This window comes from Musa acuminata, chromosome BXJ1-6 (genome assembly GCF_036884655.1).
Source record: "Musa acuminata AAA Group cultivar baxijiao chromosome BXJ1-6, Cavendish_Baxijiao_AAA, whole genome shotgun sequence".
NCBI lineage: Eukaryota > Viridiplantae > Streptophyta > Magnoliopsida > Zingiberales > Musaceae > Musa > Musa acuminata.
The window spans coordinates 5547501-5568321 of NC_088332.1; the positions used below are offsets into that span (position 1 = coordinate 5547501).

The 20821-nt window shown below is 38.7% G+C and overlaps 4 protein-coding genes across 4 annotated transcripts; 3 read left to right on the forward strand and 1 right to left on the reverse strand.

Annotated features, from left to right (window-relative positions):
- The first annotated feature begins 765 nt into the window (after nucleotides 1-765).
- Nucleotides 766-2200, forward strand: LOC135675395 (glucan endo-1,3-beta-glucosidase-like). Its single transcript, XM_065185547.1, has one exon. The coding sequence runs from the start codon at nucleotides 782-784 to the stop codon at nucleotides 2198-2200; it is 1419 nt and encodes a 472-aa protein (XP_065041619.1). The 5' UTR covers nucleotides 766-781.
- An 885-nt stretch (nucleotides 2201-3085) lies between these two features.
- On the forward strand, nucleotides 3086-10303 carry LOC135675811 (kinesin-like protein KIN-10C). Its single transcript, XM_065186359.1, has 17 exons — nucleotides 3086-3377; nucleotides 3452-3617; nucleotides 3719-3922; nucleotides 4010-4181; nucleotides 4277-4482; nucleotides 4563-4852; nucleotides 4954-4996; nucleotides 5088-5141; nucleotides 5222-5359; nucleotides 5516-5563; nucleotides 5648-5726; nucleotides 5827-6101; nucleotides 6179-6225; nucleotides 9403-9424; nucleotides 9509-9577; nucleotides 9661-9699; nucleotides 9937-10303. The coding sequence occupies exons 1-17, from the start codon at nucleotides 3172-3174 to the stop codon at nucleotides 9979-9981; spliced, it is 2103 nt and encodes a 700-aa protein (XP_065042431.1). The 5' UTR covers nucleotides 3086-3171; the 3' UTR covers nucleotides 9982-10303.
- Nucleotides 10304-10691: 388 nt separating this feature from the next.
- LOC135675812 (very-long-chain enoyl-CoA reductase-like) lies at nucleotides 10692-13615 on the reverse strand. Its single transcript, XM_065186360.1, has 4 exons — nucleotides 13252-13615; nucleotides 12987-13026; nucleotides 11223-11977; nucleotides 10692-11014 (listed from the first exon to the last, which is right to left on the reverse strand). The coding sequence occupies exons 1-4, from the start codon at nucleotides 13318-13320 to the stop codon at nucleotides 10946-10948; spliced, it is 933 nt and encodes a 310-aa protein (XP_065042432.1). The 5' UTR covers nucleotides 13321-13615; the 3' UTR covers nucleotides 10692-10945.
- Nucleotides 13616-16320: 2705 nt separating this feature from the next.
- On the forward strand, nucleotides 16321-19422 carry LOC135675813 (vacuolar protein sorting-associated protein 2 homolog 1-like). Its single transcript, XM_065186361.1, has 5 exons — nucleotides 16321-16514; nucleotides 16877-17007; nucleotides 17542-17646; nucleotides 18789-19049; nucleotides 19160-19422. Exons 1-5 carry the CDS (start codon nucleotides 16478-16480, stop codon nucleotides 19295-19297), a joined length of 672 nt encoding a protein of 223 aa, XP_065042433.1. The 5' UTR covers nucleotides 16321-16477; the 3' UTR covers nucleotides 19298-19422.
- Nucleotides 19423-20821: the final 1399 nt, after the last annotated feature.

Genomic DNA, 20821 nt, shown 5'->3' on the forward strand with positions numbered 1-20821 from the left:
GGCATGCATTGAGTTTGTTGTCTGTGGTTAGATTGGATTAGATACAGCGAGATTGATGCAGCTACTAAATACTAATTTACAAAACTAACCCAAACATTGATTAAATGAATAATTATATATATATATATATATATATATATATATATATATATATATATATATATATATGTCTCTCTCCAAAGTTAGAAGTCTTCCCGTAGATATTTGGTACAGTTTTAAGACATTAAAACTAGTATAATTATTGTTATGACTATAATAGTACAACTATTATAATAGTTTTAAAAAGATTTTGCCTATATTAATCTTTCCTATTAAAATGAAAAAAATAATTACTTCAGTATTTGACGGCACCACCTGTAAAACTATTACAATCCACTTTATGTATTGCTATCTATAATTTTGTTAGGTCAAAAAAGTGATGAGAAACTAAGTAATTATAGACAAGATAAAAACAATATGTTAATTATGCTATATATAGGGGGCACTTCTGTATGTATGATTTGCATTCCACATAAACGAGGATAATATTGGATTCGATTTTGCGTCAAAATCGGTCAACGTTCTTACGAGGACCGCATTAAACGTAGGGAAATTAGATATACAAACGCCAGATTTTAGTTATACACTTAGATGGCCATCAGTTTCTTCCGCTTCTCTTCCTCTCCTTCGAAAGGAGCGCATTAATATAAAATGGGAGTGGATTTATCATATACACCGTGCTTAAATAGAGATAAACTCTCGCCACCACCACCTTCTTATGGCCCTGCCATCCCGCCCTCCGATGGCGCCACCACCTCAGCAACCTTGCAAACTCTATGCTGACATCCTCATCCTCTTCGTCCTCATCCTGTTCTCCTCCGCATCCGCTGTCTCCGGGCTCTCCATAGGCGTGAACTACGGCACCATCGCCGACAACCTTCCCCCGCCGCCCCAGGTCGCCGCCTTCCTCAAGGACCACACCATCATCGACCGCATCAAGCTTTACGACGCCAACCCCGACATCATCCGCGCATTCGCTGGCACCCCCATCTCTGTCACCATCACCGCCCCCAACGGCGAAATCCCCTCCTTCGCCAGCTCTCGCGAGGCGGCCGACGCCTGGGTAGCCGCCAACGTGGCCCCGTTCGTCCCCGCCACACGCATCACCCTCGTCCTCGTCGGAAACGAGATCCTCAATACCGGAGACGCTGGCCTCATGGAACGCCTCGTCCCCGCGATGGTGTCGCTCTCTGGCGCCCTCTCCGCGGCCGGTTTCCACAGGATCCGGGTCAGCACACCGCACTCCATGGGGATCCTGTCTTCCTCTGACCCACCGTCGTCCGGCAGGTTCATCAGAGGCTACGACCGGTCGGTCTTTGCCCCGATGCTGGCCTTCCACCGTAAGACGCGGACTCCCTTCATGGTGAACCCCTACCCCTACTTCAACTACAACCCGGCGTCGCTCGCCTACACGCAGTTCAGGCCCAACCGGGGAAAGCGCGACCGGGTGACGGGAATCACGTACACGAACATGTTCGACGCGCAGCTGGACGCGGTGCACTCGGCCATGGAGAAGCTGGGCTACGGCGATGTGGCGATCGCGGTGGGGGAGACGGGTTGGCCCACGGTGGCGGACAACAACCAGTTCGGGGTAAGCCCGGCGGATGCCCTGGCTTACAACGGGAACCTGATAAAGCACGTGAACTCCGGGCGTGGGACGCCGCTGATGCCGAACCGGACAATCGAGACGTACATCTTCGCTCTGTTCAACGAGGACCTGAAGCCCGGGCCACTGGCCGAGCGGAACTTTGGGTTGTTTAAGCCCGACCTCACGCCACTATACGACTCGGGGGTGATGCAGACGGGGCCAGGGGGAGAGGCGGGGAGGAGCCATAGGAAGAGGGGGAGAGGGAGGGGGAGAGCGGGAAGAGGAAGGGGAAACAAGTGGTGCGTGCCGAAGAGCGACGCCGGTGACGCGGCTCTTCAGGCGAACATAAACTACGTGTGCAGCAGCGGGAAGGTGGACTGCAAACCGATCCAGGACGGTGGGGCGTGCTTCTCGCCCAACTCCCTGCACTCCCACGCCGCATACGCCATGAACGCCTTCTACAAGGCGGCCGGGCAGCACGAGTTCGACTGCGACTTCTCCGGTAGCGCCATCATCACCACCACTGATCCCAGTAAGACGCATCCAAAACCCTTACCGATCACATCACATTAAATGCTACAACATAACCATTCTTCCTGATGCTCGACAGGCTACGGGACTTGCAAGTATATGTAGCTCAAGCAAGCTCAGAAGCAGATTCGACGACGTTTGGAGTCTTCATCTGGCCATCACAAGTCAAAGTCTTGCCTCATGAATGAAGTTGAAGTAAGGTTGTGGACTCTGTATAAGTTACTGCATCATCTGTAATGATGTTGTCGAGTGCTTTTAGCTAGAGAGCAGCTCATGTACTGTCATTTTTGTAATTGATGATATCGAGTGAATCTTGAAGCTCAAGTCTCTTCATGATATTAAGATGGACGACGAGGACAGGTCTCTAATACCATTCATTGTCATTGTTTTAGATGCACAGATAATTTTACTCACGCGAACAGAAATGGATTATGATTCTGAGAGAACAACTAAGAAAGTCGATCAAAATTCTTTATTTTAAATTTATATAAATAGTTATTCTACTAATTTTTCTTTTTTTTATTATAAAAGCTTCTTTGGTCTTTTTTTTTTTGTTAACTTCTTTTTAATATAAAATCTTCTTTATTCTACTAAATTTATATAAATTATTTTGACTTATGGATATTTAATTCTACTAAATTTACCTCGCATGTTGAAGTCACAACTGCATGCAGAAACGCGGCCCTTCGTTTGTGATTCATGAATACCGTTGGATTTGCATGCTCCTCTTCGATCCACCGTTGAAACTACCCCTGAACCAAAATTGAACCGACTCGGCTGGCGTCGGGCGCGTCTTTTCAAATTTAAACCGCTCCGCAGCTTTAATTCAAACCGCAAACCGACCTAACGGTCGTGGGATTTCATGAACCGTGTCGAACAGAATTCACCACTTTACTACACCGGTACGATAGCCCCACGAGTGCTGATGCTTAGGGGCTCCCAACTTAAAACTTCCCCGCTCGATTTGATCCATATTCTGCAAACCGACGCAAAGCTCGATTCGTACCCTTCTCATGGCTAACGAAGCGTCGAACTCCTCCGCGAAGCATCTCGCCTCTTCGATCCCGTCCCCCGTGAGGGTGGTGCTGCGGGTGCGCCCCTTTCTACCTTCGGAGATCGACTCCAACGGCGACCGCTCGATCCCCTGCGTTAACCTCCTCGAGTCCGATCGCGGCGTCGGCGAGGAAGTCACCGTGCACCTGAAAGATCAATGGACCAGGTGCGTGGGTCTTCGTGATTTCTCGACCTCCTCGACAGCTTCGTCTCTTGATGGTGACACTGGAATCTTCACAGCCGGAGCGAATGCTACAAGTTGGACTCCTTCTTCGGCCAAGGCGATCGCGTCGGCCAGATCTTCCAGCAGGAGGTCAGCGCCGTGATCCCGGGTGTCCTCCGAGGGTTGAACGCGACGGTCTTCGCCTACGGTGCCACCGGGAGCGGGAAGACCTACACGATGCAGGCGAGGCAGCAGCGCAACGATCGCTGGTTCTTTATTCCTTTTTTTGTTCTGTTTTGTAGTAGTAGCAGCAAGATATCATGCCGAATCGATTCCTGAAGCAGGGCGCAGAGGGCGAACCAGGGATGATTACATTAGCGATTTCGGCCGTCTTGTCCTCATGCGAGAACACGGAGGACTGTTCCGTGGAGATATCGTTCTTCGAGATCTACATGGACCGATGTTATGACTTGTTGGAGCCAAAGGCGAAGGAGATCATCGCTATGGATGATAAGGACGGAAGAGTCCGGCTCAAGGGACTCTCCTGGGTATCATCTCGTCACCAATTAGGAATCTTCTCAACCTTTTTTCAGCTCATAGATAGTTTTAACTTTCTTTCTATTCGGTGATCTCAGGCTCAGATACGCTCGATGGATGAGTTCCATGAAGTGTTCGACACCGGTGTTCAGAGGAGAAAGGTTGCACGGACGGGCCTCAACGATGTCTCGAGTAGGAGCCACGCAGTGCTTGCGATCGCTGTCACGAATGGTGCCGTCAAAGGGAAGCTAAATCTCATAGACTTGGCAGGTCAGATCCGTCGTCAAAGGTCAAACTTTTCCTGTTTGGCTTCTCGGTGTGACTGGAAAGTGCCTATTTGTGCCCACCTGTTTGTGTGTTCGCAGGTAACGAAGATAATAGGAGAACCTGTAACGAGGGAATCCGCCTCCAGGAGAGCGCGAAGATCAATCAGTCCTTGTTCGCCTTGTCGAATGTAATTTATGCTCTCAACAACAACCAGCCACGGATTCCGTACCGAGAGAGCAAATTGACCCGGATACTGCAGGATTCGCTGGGAGGGACGAGTCGTGCTTTGATGATAGCATGTCTTGTAGGAATCATTCTTCTTGTCATGATAATATGTAGATAGCAATTGTTGTTTTCGTAAAACTTACTGAAAGTTCGATGCAGAATCCTGCCTCATACCAAGAGGCTGTCCACACAGTTAGTTTGGCTGCTCGAAGTAGAAAAGTCGTGAATTATGTTGGTCTGGCAAGCAAGAAAGAGACTCCAAAGGTGAAAGTTGACATGGAGGCGAAGCTACGAGCTTGGCTTGATTCGAAGGGAAAGACAAAGAGTGTTCAGAGAATGCTAGGACCTTGTCGGACATTTGTGTCCAAACCCCCGTCCTCCACAATCCATTCAAAGAAAGAAGGATCAATATGTTCTTCTGCAAAAGATGTCTCAAAAACCAAGGGGAGGTTAGTTTTCTCGTGTTGCTTTAAAATGCACGGTTTTTGTGGATTCTTTCCTTTGCTTTTAGCTATAGGTTGCTTCATTCCTTTATGGTATGTGTCAGCAGAAGACTATTTGATTCGGAGGCTCCAGCTTCAACTAGTATGCAAGTAAATTCCAGTTATCTGTTGACCCATACTTGATGACCACTATGCTAAGAAGTTAGCAGGTGTATGATCTTTTGTTTCATTTCGTTTTTAGGAATCAATAACATCGAGTGATACTACTTCCAAGGATCAATTACTTCTAAGTGAAGTAAGTTTGTTCACTGCAGAATGATGCATTTTGCAACAGTTTTTGGACTCTAAATATAAGGTTTGAGTTTCTTGAATCAGAATCTACATCCATGTGAAGAAGATATACTAGCCTGGTGTGATATTAGGCAGGATGACTCTGCAATCATTTTCAAGGAAGAGGCATGTCAAGACCACGAGCAAACTTTGTCAAACAAGATTCAGTTAAACCTCTCTCAGGTTTGGCTCTCGTACTAATCAGTGTAAAATTTTAGTATTTTTCAAGATTGGATGTCTGCCATGTTGAATTTCTGAGGCATAATGAATTTAAGATTTTCATTCACATTAAACATTTTGATGATGATTGTTCACTCAAACATTTTTGTGTTTCTTTAGCATGGGACACCTGGACCATACATGACTTCTCAAGATATCAGCATTCAGGTAGAACTAAGGTGACTTCGGAACATACTATTTCTAAGAAAGCAACAAAGACATACTAGTTTTAAATCAAATTTTCTCTTATAGGTTCTGCCGGTCTGTGACAAAACCAGATCTGATCACTATGTTGCTGAAATCAATTCCTTGAAGACATCAAATTTACTAGGTACTACTAATTTTTATTTATTTAAATTTTGGATTATGGAATATCAAGGCAAGGTCTTCAGCCAGAAAGTTTATAACCTCCTTATCTCATGTTCATTCAGACACACCCTTTAACAAAGAGAATGTGCTCCTCATTCCTACGGACTGCATGGGATCACCGGCAGCCACTGAAAGGATTAAAGAAGTTCATAACTCTTTAAGAAAAGTTCTCTCACCATTGTCTTCAAATACGACTTCAATTAGCAAGTTGTCAGATGACTGCAAGAATCTTATTTTATTAGATCCAAAAACTCCTAACACAAATTATAGCAAGGATGATTTCAGAATGAATGACACTCCACTTGATAAATTCAAAGTATCCAGCTCAAACTTGAAGGTTAGTGTTACCACAGATCACACGTATTGACAAGTGGATATGGATTACAATACTGACTAACTCACAATGATGTGCAGGAGACTCTTGTTCAAGAGTATTTAACATTCTTGAATATTGCTAGCAAGTAAGTTTTGCTTTTGACCTCAGAAATACTACGATCTTCTGATTTCTTTATGTATATTGCTTAATCATTTTTAATTATGACTTTATATCAATGAATCATCGAATGGTTTATCAAAAAGAAAATCTAATGGCATACCAAATAAGGATGTCAATTTGTATATTTACTGTTTCTATAGAGTGAATCGAGTGACATATTGACATGAACAAATTAGTATACAAGGTATCTGATGTAATATTTATATATGTCAATATCTTTTGGTTTTATTCATGCTTTACATAATATGTAGAGGGCTTATAACATGTTTGACAATCCTATTTTTCGTTAGTTTTTGTGGTTGTTTTAGTCCTGTAAACGTAGATTGTGCGCATTCATCGTACAAAGACAAAACTATCCAAAAACATATCATCTAGACAACTATTTTGAGGTTTTCTAGCCTTGCAAAGTGAGTGTCAGCCAATATAGCACCTTAGAGCTACCTAGGTGACATATGATTGGATGAGTCTTTAGGATAATGTCTAGGATTAGTTCGTTGCTTTATTCTGTAGCAGTGTTACGTAGGTACTTGTGGGGACTTTTGATCATGACAGACCTCCTTAAACCCTTTATTATGACTATTTGGAGTTTGCAAATTCTATATTTGTAATTTACATTATTTATCAAGTGTTTGTTGAAATATCTGCTTGTGGGATCCTGAGTTAAACACTTCCTCTAACCCTTTGTGGATGGATACGCAAGGGTGTCATACGACTTGAGTAAATCCAATTAAATTCATGACATATGGTATCAGAGTAGGACAAGAATACTCAGGAACATTTGGTATAAAAATGTGGAGGACTTAGCATGGCTGCGTTGAGGGCAGCCAACACATATGACCATTTGAGGAGCGAGCATCTAAAAAGAATTACTAACCCTTCACGCGAGAGGTATCATGTGGACAAGCTAGTTGGGTAGAACACATAGTGTACAAAGGTTGGGATGGTTGAGTTCGAGTTACGGCTCGATGTTGGGAACCAAAATTGATAGTGCTCAATGCAAGCGGAAGCATTTAGTAAAGGATGAAATCATGTAAGGAGGGATGAGTTGTTTAGTATGAAAGAATTGTGCAAACTTTGCGGAGGCAGGGGACTTATTAACTCAAAGAATTCGAAACTCATTCAATGGCTTGTATTTGGAGACGGATTATTCATGGTCATCCCAAGACGACTGAAACTCGATGTCATGGAGCATGAAAATTTTCTTTTAGGCATAAGAAGGATATGCCTATAGGAGATTGAAGTGTAGCATATTACTAGGATTTGAGAGATGCAGTAGGGGTTGTATTGGTGAAGAGTCACAATTTAACAAGTGTATTCGTGGTGATGGAATTGTGCACAGTTTATTCGGTAAGGAGAAGTAGTCCAAGGGGATGGTAGTCTCTAAAACTTTTAGAAAGAAGGATACGAAGAGGAAAGTTGCTCTAATGAGACAAATATCTAGGAGGGATAAGTCTAGGTTCTCTAGAGAGAGATGACTTATATGCAATGGATAGCACATGTTGAGGGAGTATCTCAAGATCGAATTCCATAAAGTTTAATGGACCAAGTGAGCAACGAGGAGTCATCGCATGTTCTCGCAAGAGGTAATGCATTGATAGATGCATTGATATCAAGTGGGGGAGTAACCCAAGATGACACTAAACGAAGACATACTTAGAGCTGATGTAGAGATCAAACTCAACGGAGGGCTGACCCATGGAATGGTGGGTGAGAGGGTCACGAGGATTTTTGGCTGTATGGACCTCCTTGGACTTTTTGTTGTGTGACCGTTCAAAACTTGCAAGTTCTATAATTGTAATTTGTATTACCTATCAAGTATTTACTAAAATGTTTAGTTATGGGATCCCAAGTTAAACGCTTTCTCTAACTTGTCTTAACTCTTTGTGAATAGACACCCAAGGATATCGTACGATTTAGGCAAATCTAATTAAATCCGTAATAATATGGTTAGGTTGAACCATAGTACTACATAACTTAAATCATTAAGTAAATTATAATAGGAAACCACAGAAATTGATCTGACATGCTACTGAGATGTAGTTAATAGTGTGGATTAATTACATGTCACTAGATTGTCAGTGCCAGTTGCACCACAGAAATTTAACTGACAGGCCACTGAGATGTAATTAATCATGTGGATTAATAGTGTGGTGGAGATCAAGTGAGAACATTTTGAAGTCTATTTATTTTCAATGTTACAGATATCAGCTACTAAAATATAAGACCAGTTCAAAATTAAGAAAAAAAACTACTGAAAGTGTCTGATATCAAGCTTAAAAGATACTCATGATCTTAAACTGGATAGTTCGAGTTCACTGTTCTGTGTTTAAAAGTCTATTTAAGGTTGGTTCACATCTTCCTTTTTGTTGATTTCAAAAAATGGTCACATGCTGAGAAATCTGATCTTTGAATGACATATAAAATTTGTAATGCTACTCGATAAATTCTTTATATGGGATTTATATCAACTGAAGTGCTGCTCTTCTTTTATGCATCATGAACAGTTTTACGGTTTTATCATTGATGTTTTTGTATGTGTTCTTGAACATTGTTCTTCATTATTTTCATTTTTCATCTAATTATTTGCTTGTTTTTCTTGTACATGACAACTTCAATTGGAACAAAGACAAATATTGATGAAAATATGAAACAAAAACATGCCATACCTAAATGGAACAGGCTGCAAGATAGATGTCAGATACACATGTAATCTCAGTTATTCTCAGCAATAGAAATGGGTAATGAGAAACTTGGAACATAGCTTGCTGAAAAAGGACATGCTAATATGTTGATGGGCATTTTAGTTTCAACAAAGATGTTGATTTAATACTTTAGGCTGGAACTTTTATTCTGATGTTGTTTATGTCACAAAACATAAGTATTTGCTAAGAGAATTTTTGCCTTACAGTCTCTATGGAAGGGGCATCTACCATAGTTCTAAGATTAACTCAGATAATGATATGCCTTTTTTGATGACTCAAACTATTCAATAGTGAGAATCGTTTTGAACTGTTTCAAAGTTTCAGACTTTTACTTAGCACAAAAAATAAATGCAAATGGAAGTGAAGTTCAATTTTATGTTGAGTGCTGTTTCTCATTCAAAACTGTGAAATGACTAACTTTCACTCGATTTTGCTTTCAGAGAGGAGCTACTGCAATTAAAGGTAGCATGCAAAACCCATTATTAAAAATCTCACAAACAACAAATTTTTTTTATCCATAGTTGACTTTTACTTTCCTTAACCAAGGGTATTGGTCAAAAAAGAGCAGAATACATACTTGATCTGCGAGAAGAAACACCCAATCCAATGAAATCAGTAAGTTGTTATTAAACAATTCAAGTTAGATTTATGTATTTGACTTTCGTTGATTGCTAAAACAGTATTTTGAATGGTTACAGTTGTCTGACCTGGAGAAGATAGGCCTGTCTTCAAAGCAGGTAGACCATCAAGCTTTCTAGTGCCCATCGGTCTATTTTAAACACGTCACCACACTTTCTCAGTGCCAGTATTTTGCTTATTCTTCCATAAAACCACAAGCGTCTCATAAAACAATGAGATGCTTATTTGGTCATGAGCTATAAAATAGATATATAGATATATGGATGCCGTTTCCTTTTTCATATAGTATTGACGAGAATGAGTGACACGCAGCTTAACTATTGTAAACTTTCTAGGTGCATGACATGTTCAGAAGGACAGCCAGAGAAATTTTTGGGTGATGTTAACCTTATCGACTAGAATCCAGATCAAAGAACTTGTAACTTTAGTTAAATTGGAAGTAACAATAGAGCTTAGCTGATCGTCGGCAACAATAGAGTTGCTCCTCGGAAGATCGACGATCTTCTTTGATGTCTAACGCTGCTTTCTGGTTTGATGGTGCAGCATGTTACTTGTCCTCGGAAGCCCATCCAATGGACCGGTATGCATTGTTGCCGTTCTTGTTGTTGTATTAGTTGTAACCAAAATGGTATGTATGTGACAAACTAATGTTTGTAATCTAAAATATTATCTCAAGTTGTTTTCTTGGGTTTATTTTCTAAATCATCATGACCATTTTGCTTTTATCACCATGCTTGTATTCATAGCACTGTTTTACATACAATTCAGCATCAGATATAATTTAGACCCTGATGTGATGGGTAAAACAAGGATCATATTTATCATCATGAATCTCCTTATTGGCATCTTCAGTTGCACTAAGGGAGATCATGGCCCCTTTAGGATAATTTGCCAAGTGTAAGATAATTGCAGTGACTTGGCTCTAATTTATCATGTTCATCTAGCTTTCACAAATTGCAGTACCAACATGGAAGCTATCAGGTTTCATAACCAGAGAAGCTCTCGTTGCCTTGTGATTTCTAGGGTGTGGATCCACAAGAAACACACGAGGCCCTTTCAAGCACACTATGTATATAGCAAGAACAGAACAGAAAAAACCATAATACCTTTTAAAATTGTTTCCTTGCATGAAACAGTGCATCAGTAAATTAAAAGACAGTTCATAAAGTTTAATGTTTGTTCATCAAGAAATCAAACAACTAGAGATCTTGCTCAAGAAGACATTTCAGTGATACATTGCAAATACATAGTTCGGTAATCGATTGTTGTTCCAAACCCCCATATCATGTTGATGCTTTTTAAGTTCCAAACTCTAGAAGCAAGTACCGACTAAGCAGCTGTTAGTTAGATGAATGGAGGAAGTATCACCCAGCGCCGTGGATACCTTGGTCGTCCTTCTTTTCCATCAAATAACTGCAACAAAGAGTAGGTGTGAGAACTAAATGCAATGAAACAGACATGCCAAACTAATTTCTATGTTGAACAATTTTGACCAGAATATACAATTGTTACAATGAACAAGTCATGTATCATGTTGTGGCATATAGTAATGATTCAAATCTCAGGCATCAAGACAGTGATAAGAGATCCCTGCACAACCAAGAAAGTTCTATCGGTTTACCTTCTTGAGCCGACGGTGTTTCGCGAGGGCCCAGTTAGTCATAATGAGAGCAGCCACCACAAGGAACACGTAACCTGCTATTGTTTGGGTTGCAATATTGAAACCAAGCCATTGATAGATCTCCGTTGTGTAGTTTGCACAAGTCACTATGTTGAACAAAAACCCATGAGGAATCTGATAACCACCATTACCATTGGGGTTTCTGAGGTTCCTCAACAATATATGGCAGTAAAAGTTTGAAACCTGGCATATCAACCCAAATCCAAAACCAATCTTCATTTGCAGATCATTGACAGGTGTATACATGGGGTGATTCACATAGTATGCAATGTATGCACCAAAAGTCCAATAATAGGCACAGTTCCTGAAGACATTGGAGAGAGGTGATGTTGCATGGCTGAATCTGTGAACGAAGAAAGTCTCCATGATACGCTTGGAGTAATGAAGACACCAGTAATACATAGCATATGTCTGGACTGGGTAAACAACACGTTCACCCTCATAGCCGAAGTACTTGTATACTGGAAAATAGTAGAAGATAGGGTAGATAACCAAAGGACCCAAGTACTCCCAGAAGAAAAGTGTTCTGTATAAGACCTGCACTCCTAAATCCTTGAAGACCACAGTCAGATTCTTGACATTCCCATCACAATAGTCTACAAGCTTTTTCTTTGGACTAAGGACAATTGGTTTTCCCTGGATCCCAGCTTGCATTGGCAAGGTAAGTCGCTGTCTTGAAGGATAGTACTTTTTGGCTGCAATTTGAGAGGGTGACAATTAAATGATTAACGTTAGTAAAATAGCTCAAGAATTTGAGAAAGCACACATGACTCAATGTAAGAATTAAAAGTATAATTGAACAGATGAATAAGACAGACAGGTTGCGTTAAAATAACTGCATGATTTTGAAAGTATAAGAAAAGACTTACAGATCAATTTGTCTCATCTTGCCAAGCTTAGAACTATGGGATAACTGTAATATAACAACTATATCTACATCACTGGTTTGTTTCCATTGGAAGCTTGTGCTGAAGTAATGATGATGATGATAATAATAATACCAAAAGTTAACCAATGATGATGATCGACAATCAAAAATAAATTACAATATTTGGATACAGCTTTCTGCAAGGGATCGATACGACCAGAGTACAGAAATCAGGCATGTGAAAATATGAAGCAAAAGAAATGGACCACAAGGTAGCAATTCTGCAGCATATCCAATAATCTGTAAGAGTTAACTCAGAAGACTATATAATCATTTTTAAATGGACTATTTGTTGAATGCCATATATTTCCATATAAACCGGATGTTACATAAACATGTAGCTTTTATTGAAGCATTATTTCCAAATTCATGTTAGTAATGAATTCCAAGTTTCCATAAGGAGGTAAAAGCACTGTGCTTTTGTTTTCCCAAAGAGAAGTCAACTCACTGAATGAATAAGGAGAACCATCTGGATGACATAATATTCAACCAGAAGAGCATAAGATATGAGAATCATAAAAGAACATTAACATAGATCCACAATATTAATAATCAGTAGGTAAAATAGACTAAATCCTCAATTACATCTACAAAAAATTAGACCTGAAAAGATATACTGGAACATAGTGATACAAGATATTTATCCTAATAAGGCTCCATATTGTTGTTTCAACAGGCGTATCTCATGGTTAATCTGCTACATGAATCACTCAGAACACGGAAAAGAAAGAGAGAAATATCTCGAGTCACCTAAGAAGGGTTTCCAAGAAACTTACTTCGGGCATGGATAGCTTCCTGTAGATCGCTCACAGTGGCCTGAAAACACATCAAGAAAGAAACTTTTTTGCTTTAAATCGATCGGTAACGCACAGATCGACATGATTCATAGACTCAACGAAAGATGAGCAACACAAAACAACAGACTGAACTACTGGAAAACGAATCTTTCACCGGATTCTTGAGACAAACCCTCTCCGGAAGCACCAAAAACCAATCTTTTCTCTCGAGAAGAAAGAAACAATGGAGAAGGAGAAAAGGTACCTCATCGTGGAGCTCAATCCCGCCCTTGATGACCTCCCTCCCGCTGCGCGAAACAACCGTTACCTTCATCCTTCCCGACCTCGGAATGCGCCCAACTCAGCGCGGCCAAACGAGGAGAAGAAGCGGACGGCCCTCGCGGATCACAATCAGAGACGACGGCTCATCTGCACCATTTATGCCGACGGATCTCGACTTGATCCGAGGGCGTTGGCCGGCTTTAATGAGCGCAGTTTGGGTCGGAAGAGGCGTACTTCGATTCCTCCTCGCCTCTTACGGTTCACAAGAACCGTTGGATTGAAGATTCCCTCTCCCTCCACCGTTCATTTACGTGCATGCGATCGCATGCGCCTCTCATCGATAGGACGAGTCATCAATGAGGGGGGAATGTGGTTGAAGGTAGGAGAGCAGCTAACCAAAACGATTGATTGCGGTGTGCAAACGAATTGCTTGTGATAAATCTACAACATTATGCATTTGTCTTCAAAAATTTTGACTGTGGATTGACAAATTAATTATATTATCAAATATAGTTATACTTCTTCAACATTCTATTTTTAATTTAAAATTTTAATTTAAAATTTTTATTATTATGAAAATAAAATATATAATATTATTTATCCTAACATTATCGATTTTATCATAAAAAATGATATAAAAAATAATTTTAATAACGATGGACGACGAATGAAGAGCAAATAATATAAGAGATGAGATAAATGAAGAGGAAAAAAAAGGACAATGTAGCTGTCGACGTTATGTATCAATATTGATGAGACTCGATAATTATGCGACGAAAGAATCACTCGGTATCTTATAAATATAATGGGTCATCAATAAGGAATGCGGGGTCATGGAATATGGTTGAAGGTAGGAGGGTTGTCCAAAATAATTAATTGATTAACACATAAGAGAGTAAAATAAATGGTCATTTTCATAGTAGTTTGGAGACATTTGTTGGTCATGCAATCGTGTGAGTGCATCGAAGGAGGAAGGGCCAACTAATGAAAGGTTCGGGGTAGATGAGCGAACCACCTACGTTAACTACTCAAATCTAAAGGTGCATAGGTTGAGTTTTCTTCCGTGCTATCGTGCAACTCTTGCCAAATTGGAGATCATTTAGCTTTTCTTTTATATAAATACGATGTTTATGCTTCGGTACAACAAATGATGATGGTTTATATCGCCATTAGTTTAATCTAACTTAGGAGGCATAGAGCTCTTGAATTTGGTTATAAACGCTTTTAATATATTGGAGGCATGTTCATAATATATATATATATATATTTTTAAGTGTTTTTTTAAGAAAAATATTTACAAGGCAAAAAAATACTATTGTCGATTATAATTTGTTTTATTAAAAGTTTATTTTTATTATTTTTATTAGGGATGCCAATTATACTTGTCGATATGTGTATCCGTGAGAATATGCTTTTAATAGATGAGGATGATCAAGAAAAAATAAATGAGGATGAAAGACATTTTATATTTCTAATGTAAATAGGAGATGAGGATGAGTAGAGTACTTCCCACTACTACTCGTAGTCATACTTAGATTTATTAAAATGCAAGATGTGTTAAACTTTCATTATTAAAATTAAACTAGGTGAATTTTGATTGTCTTATGATTCAATTAAGAATCATTTGGTTCGATCGAATCAAATGAAACATCTTCTCGTTCAATAGTAATAATTACCCCAATTCCTAATCGTAGGTGACGCCATAGTGATCGCTTGATTTTATCTCCATTGATCCTTTTTCTCTCTCTCTCAACAAATAATGATTCATTCGATAATTAATCATTACAAACAGTAAATAGTGAATGACAACAGTGATTCTCTGATATTCTTTTCTCTTAATCTTCTTTCTCTTTGAATCGTACACTCCCTTTTTTCTTTTTTTTTCTAAATTCCTCTTTTATCGTAACATTCTTGTTCTCTCGTTATAGTCATCACAGTCCTCTGCGCTCTCATTACAATTGTCCCCACCCACCTTGCAATGCCACCTCATCAGACCATCGCAGCCTCCATCCTCTCCCTTGCGTCGTTCTACGATCATCCGCCATCTTCTCCTTGTCTCTCCAACGAGTTATGATAATTTTAATTTTATTTTATATTAAAATATATTTATTTTTATTAGTATAAATTTTAATAATATTAATTAGATTATATAATAGTTTTATTTTTAAAATCGAATGAATTAACTAGAAAAATATAATAATAAAAAAAACCCACGAGCACCCCGCCCCAAACAAGATTCTCCATCCTTATATTCGCTCATCTAAATGAGAATGAGTTGAGGATAGGGATACGAGAAGCATTCCCCACACCATCGTCCTATTGGCATCCCTAATTTTTATTATATAAAACTCAAAAATATTTTTAGTCTTACGACATCATGTGAAGGGTAAAATAGTTAAGGCGATCTCATTCTCACGTGCCTCGAGTTAATTTTCAATCGATAATCTTACAATACAAAACATAAGTTATGATGATACATTTTTAATCTTTTTATTCTCTGTATAAGGTTATGACCTATATTGACTCTTACAAACGAATATATATCGCTTATATGCTGCATCACAGTTAAGGATCTGACAATATATAGTATCATAATGGATGATATCATCGCAGTAGGAAAGAGACGTGAATTGATAAAGCTGTGTAATATTAGGTCTGAATTGCTCAATAAGACTCATCATTTAGATTAATATTAGATCAACTCAACTCAATTTGATGATAACAAAGAATGGTTCTTTCCGTTTATTCGTAATAAAATCTTTATGTTTGATTGGAGAAAGCACTGGGTCCAGCATGGGGGGCCTCCTTATTCTCCAATCATAAATAAGGTATGGCTGGGGGGGAACACACGCAAAATGTCGATAAAATAGTTGCTATACCAGCCGACGATGACCCACTAATTCGAGATGTTTGTGGGTCCCTTCTGGCCCTGTGATTCACTAATCACAAGAGAGGTAATGGAATTGGGTATCTCACAGGCATGTAGAGACGATTTTGTCTATTTACCGATGTGCCAAAGACCTTTCCGAAGCTTCCGAGTTCCAACCGCGTCGTCGGCGTCGAACGATCAAAGAAGGAAGGAAAAGGGGAAGACGTAGAGAAGCAGATAAGAAGAGAACGCGATTTCCGTTGATCGAGTTCTTCCATATATTCTATTCTACTCGCGAAAGGAGAGGGCGAAGAGTAATCGTCAAACCTGATTGCTAAACATGAGTTTCATCTTCGGCAAAAAGAAAACCCCAGCAGGTGTTCTTCCCATCATTATTCATTTTTAGATATCTTTTTGGGATTTTTTTCTTAATATTATGAATTTTGTGTACGGAAGGAAGTATAAAAAACCCATCTTGGGATTTAATTTTTTGTACTCTACGTGATGTTTCCCCTGATCTGAGCGTGATGTGCATGAAATAAACAGTTTTTCCGCTTAGGTTTGTGTTATTGGATTTATTTTATGGCGCTCTCTTTGTGCGCTCGATTTTAGTATGTGAATTAGGATATCTCGATTTCTTTTGTTGGGGTTCTTGCTTCGATGATGATTGATTTATTGTGTTTTGGTGGCATCTTTCATTAATTTTAATTTTTTTTTGTTGCTTTCTGAATCCAACCAGAGCTGCTGCGGGAGAATAAGAGAATGTTAGATAAATCAATCAGGGACATAGAGAGGGAGAGGCAAGGGCTCCAAACGCAGGAGAAAAAGCTAATTGCTGAGATTAAGAAAACTGCGAAGCAAGGGCAGATGGTATGTCCTTTTGCAACTACCTAGTATTCTAAATGAAGAATTTTGGAGTTTGAAGTATGATTCCTCAAAAACATTAGTTCTGACGCTACGGATCCATCTTATTGTGCATGATTAATGTTTGAACCATGGTGTGTTTGGTTGGAGTTAGGGTTAAAAAGATGAATCATCTTTCGTATATTTATAACAACGAATAATGATTACACGTTGAAGAAGGAAAATAAAAAAGGAAGGGGAGCAGTAAAACAAGAGGGTAAGGTATTTTTCTACATATCTAAGTCAGCTTCTTCATCACCAGACACAAAGCATGTATAAGTTTGTCATGTTAGCCAATGCCACTGGCTAAGAGTCTTAGACTTTCTGAATATTTTTTTTAAAATTAACCTTGAGTAATAAAATTGAACATCATAAAAGATGTCCATCGTCATAGAAGGACATTAATTTGCTTGATCCAATTTTTCTTCATTTTCTTTTCCCCTTACTTGGGTGGCATCCAAGCTATTCTGATTTGTTTGTTTGCTTGTTGGATTTCTACAGGCAGCAGTAAAAGTCATGGCGAAAGATCTTATTCGAACAAGGCATCAGATTACAAAGTTTTATGCCCTCAAGTCGCAGCTGCAAGGTGTATCGCTTAGAATTCAGGTAAGTTTTGGTTTTCAGATTTGATTTTTGGGACATTGTGTAGAACAATCATTGTGTTTGTGGAAAAAGGTAAAATACGATAGGAAGAACTAATTTTGTGAGGATTATTCTCAATCATATTCTGGTTCTTGTAAAAGTTGTTCACTTTTTGTTGGCATTCACTAGTAAAATAAGTTTATTCCAATGTTTAAGCTGATCTCGGTTGCAGGTGAAAATGTTGAACACATGCTGTCTTAGTACAAAGTTCATTTTATCGAGCTTCAATCTTTAAAAGTTTTTTTACCTTTGTGATTTTGTTACTGTAAGCTGTATAGAGCAGCATTTAGTTTTCGACTTTTAGCTTCTGATAATGCCCATCATTGAAAATAAATCTCAGGGAACATGTCCAATGAGTTATTTGTTAATACTATTTTGATTTAGAGTTAAGAAACAACACAGGAACATCAGGGAGAACTCTAGATATCTTGAGGATTCTGTGTATCCTTTTAAGTGAAAGTAGAAATAAATCATCTAATGAGACTCTTAAATATCTTGGGTGAAAATAGGACAAACCATAATTCTTCATTCATGTTTGATTTTAAGGTAGATCTTTTGAAAGAAAATGAAGGATAAAAGAAGAAACATACATAAAGAAACATATGAAATTTGGAAATAGTTATTGTTTCCTCATTGGTAAGAGAAGAAATAAGGCCAAGGACACAATGGAAAGAATGGACTCTCTCCTCCAGATAAAATAAAAAAAATATTAAGAGCCTCTTATGAAGACAGGACCAGGAAAGAGTTGTTTTATGCATTTAAAATTTACCTAAGAAACTATGGATTTTTCATGATTGTATAAGAGGAAGTAGAACTTATTAGCGCAGTTGAACTTACAACTTCCGGATGCAATTTGCTCGAAAGATTGGCAAAACAAAGATTTAAATTAAAAGGTATATACTAACAGATGTAGGACACAATGTTTACGAGGAGCATTTGATCAACCTTTTTATGGATGTTGGTATTGCATCTTCAACATATAGTCATACACCTCACATCTGTATCAGGAAATAATATGCAATGTCGATATATTTAAGTTCCAAATAAGTGATGTACTAGAATCCCTTCATGATCAGCATAATCACCACCATGTTTGTTGCTTGCAGACACTGAAGTCAACACAAGCAATGGGTGAGGCCATGAAAGGTGTCACCAAGGCTATGGCACAGATGAACAGGCAGATGAACCTACCAGCATTGCAGAAGATAATGCAAGAGTTTGAACTGCAGAATGAGAAGATGGAAATGGTAAGTGAGGTAATGGGAGATGCAATAGATGATGCCTTGGAAGGAGATGCTGAAGAAGAAGAAACAGAAGAACTAGTGAATCAGGTCCTGGATGAAATTGGAGTAGATATCAACGCAGAGGTAGATGTTCCAAAGGCTCTTGACCGTGAAACTTCAATTTGAAGCTTTGCCTTTTTTCTTTCGGTACGAGGACTAACTATTTCATCTGATCTGTTTATGTACCTCCACAGCTTGTCAAGGCACCTTCAACTGCCGTGGCCAAACCTGAGGCAGCTAACAAGGTTGCCCAACCTGAAGCAGCTGGAAATGGAGATAGTGGAATAGACAATGAACTCCAGTCAAGGTTAGACAATTTAAGGAAGATGTGATTGTGTATGTCCTTTGAAATTGAAACAAATATTGGATGTGTAATATCATAGTGTTTTCTGAGCATTTTCTTGTATATTTAAGAATATTGAGATGATTTAAAGGATCTTCACACTAAGATTGTCCACTTGCATTCTTACTCTTTTAATGTGTTGATTCTTCTTCTTGGAAGTAGTCTTGAGTCCTAATGGTAAGTTGGTACCAAACTGTTGGACATAAGAACTTATGTGGACATGCTAGTTATCAACTTTATTTATCTCAGTGTAGATGGACATCTGAACATCTAGAGTATCTAAAGAAATTAAAAGCTGAAGCTTTAGGTAGTTGTATGGCTGGCCTAGTTACTTAAATTATTGGTAGGAAGCTAAGATGTTATAGGACAAAAAGAACAGTGATCTCCATTCTTCTTTGTTATGCCAAGTTTAAATTTTTTAACATAAATGAACAGTTCTTTGTTAGTCCAAACTTCATGGATTAGCAGGCTTCAAGATTTTTGTAGCACTCTATCAGGACTCGTAGGGATCGCAACTAGGACTTCAGAAGATCATTTTATCAATATGGGAACTAGGGAAGGTTGATGTATGTAGTTTTATCCTTGCAAGTAGAGAAATTGCTATTGTGACTTGAACTTTGATCTCTTACCTTGAAACTAAGGCTCTGTTCTGTAGTCTGTTTATGACCTCTATTCGGACAATCTTGTGCCATTTGGTCTGTGTGTGGCATAATTATAATTAATGAACCTTTTTTTTCATTAAAGAAAATAATGTAGGGATAACAATGTGGTTAAAATAGTAGAAACTAAATGCATCAGTACCTTGGCCATTGTCATTCCTATAGAGTAGCAGGTTGGGTCATTTTAGATGCACAGATGCTATCAAGCTACCCTGCAACAGGCACAGTGGATCTTCTTATTGTAATCAGAATGATTTGATGGCTATTGGATCTGTCCAATAATGGAAGAGAATCCCAACTCATTAGTTGGTCATATCTAATTTTTGGCTGTAGTGAGCTTGTACTTTTCATTTCGCAATTATTTCATCTCCTTTCAGTTCACTGAAAGGCTTAACTGGAGCTAAATGATCTGATTAACCAATTTGTAATGCATTCTCATTCACTTCTATGATAGCCATGACTATTTATATCAAATTATGACATAGAGACAGGAATACTGCTCATAGCATCACCACAAGAGTGATGTATCACCAAGAAAGTGTTCCTTTAGTGTTCTGCTGATATAACACAGAAATAATGTTGATTTTGGACTTTGCATGTTTGTTCCCACTTTAATAAGAACCCAAACTTAAATATTTTTATTTGCCAAATATATATATATATATATATATATATATATATATATATATATATATATATATATATATATATATATATATATATATATATATATATATATACACTGAAATTGCAGTGATGATTTTGTTGAGTGAAGAGATCCTGGCATAATTCACATTGGTTCCACTTGACAAGCCATGAGTACTCATAAAATTTTGTGATATAAAAACTCTAAT

What these genes read in the sequence shown, in the direction of transcription:
- LOC135675395 (XM_065185547.1), top strand. Translation starts at nt 782, where the DNA reads ATGGCGCCACCACCTCAGCAACCTTGCAAACTCTATGCTGACATCCTC.
- LOC135675813 (XM_065186361.1), top strand. Translation starts at nt 16,478, where the DNA reads ATGAGTTTCATCTTCGGCAAAAAGAAAACCCCAGCAG. An exon ending in CAAAAAGAAAACCCCAGCAG is followed by an intron (nt 16,515 to 16,876) that starts GTGTTCTTCCCA and finishes GAATCCAACCAG; the next exon opens with AGCTGCTGCGGGAGAATAAG. An exon ending in GAGTAGATATCAACGCAGAG is followed by an intron (nt 19,050 to 19,159) that starts GTAGATGTTCCA and finishes GTACCTCCACAG; the next exon opens with CTTGTCAAGGCACCTTCAAC.
- LOC135675812 (XM_065186360.1), bottom strand. Translation starts at nt 13,320, where the DNA reads ATGAAGGTAACGGTTGTTTCGCGCAGCGGGAGGGAGGTCATCAAGGGC. An exon ending in GGATTGAGCTCCACGATGAG is followed by an intron (nt 13,027 to 13,251) that starts GTACCTTTTCTC and finishes ATGTGTTTTCAG; the next exon opens with GCCACTGTGAGCGATCTACA. An exon ending in GGAAGCTATCCATGCCCGAA is followed by an intron (nt 11,978 to 12,986) that starts GTAAGTTTCTTG and finishes CTCAAATTGCAG; the next exon opens with CCAAAAAGTACTATCCTTCA.
- LOC135675811 (XM_065186359.1), top strand. Translation starts at nt 3,172, where the DNA reads ATGGCTAACGAAGCGTCGAACTCCTCCGCGAAGCATCTCGCCTCTTCG. An exon ending in CAGCTTCAACTAGTATGCAA is followed by an intron (nt 4,997 to 5,087) that starts GTAAATTCCAGT and finishes TTTCGTTTTTAG; the next exon opens with GAATCAATAACATCGAGTGA. An exon ending in CACCCAATCCAATGAAATCA is followed by an intron (nt 9,578 to 9,660) that starts GTAAGTTGTTAT and finishes GAATGGTTACAG; the next exon opens with TTGTCTGACCTGGAGAAGAT.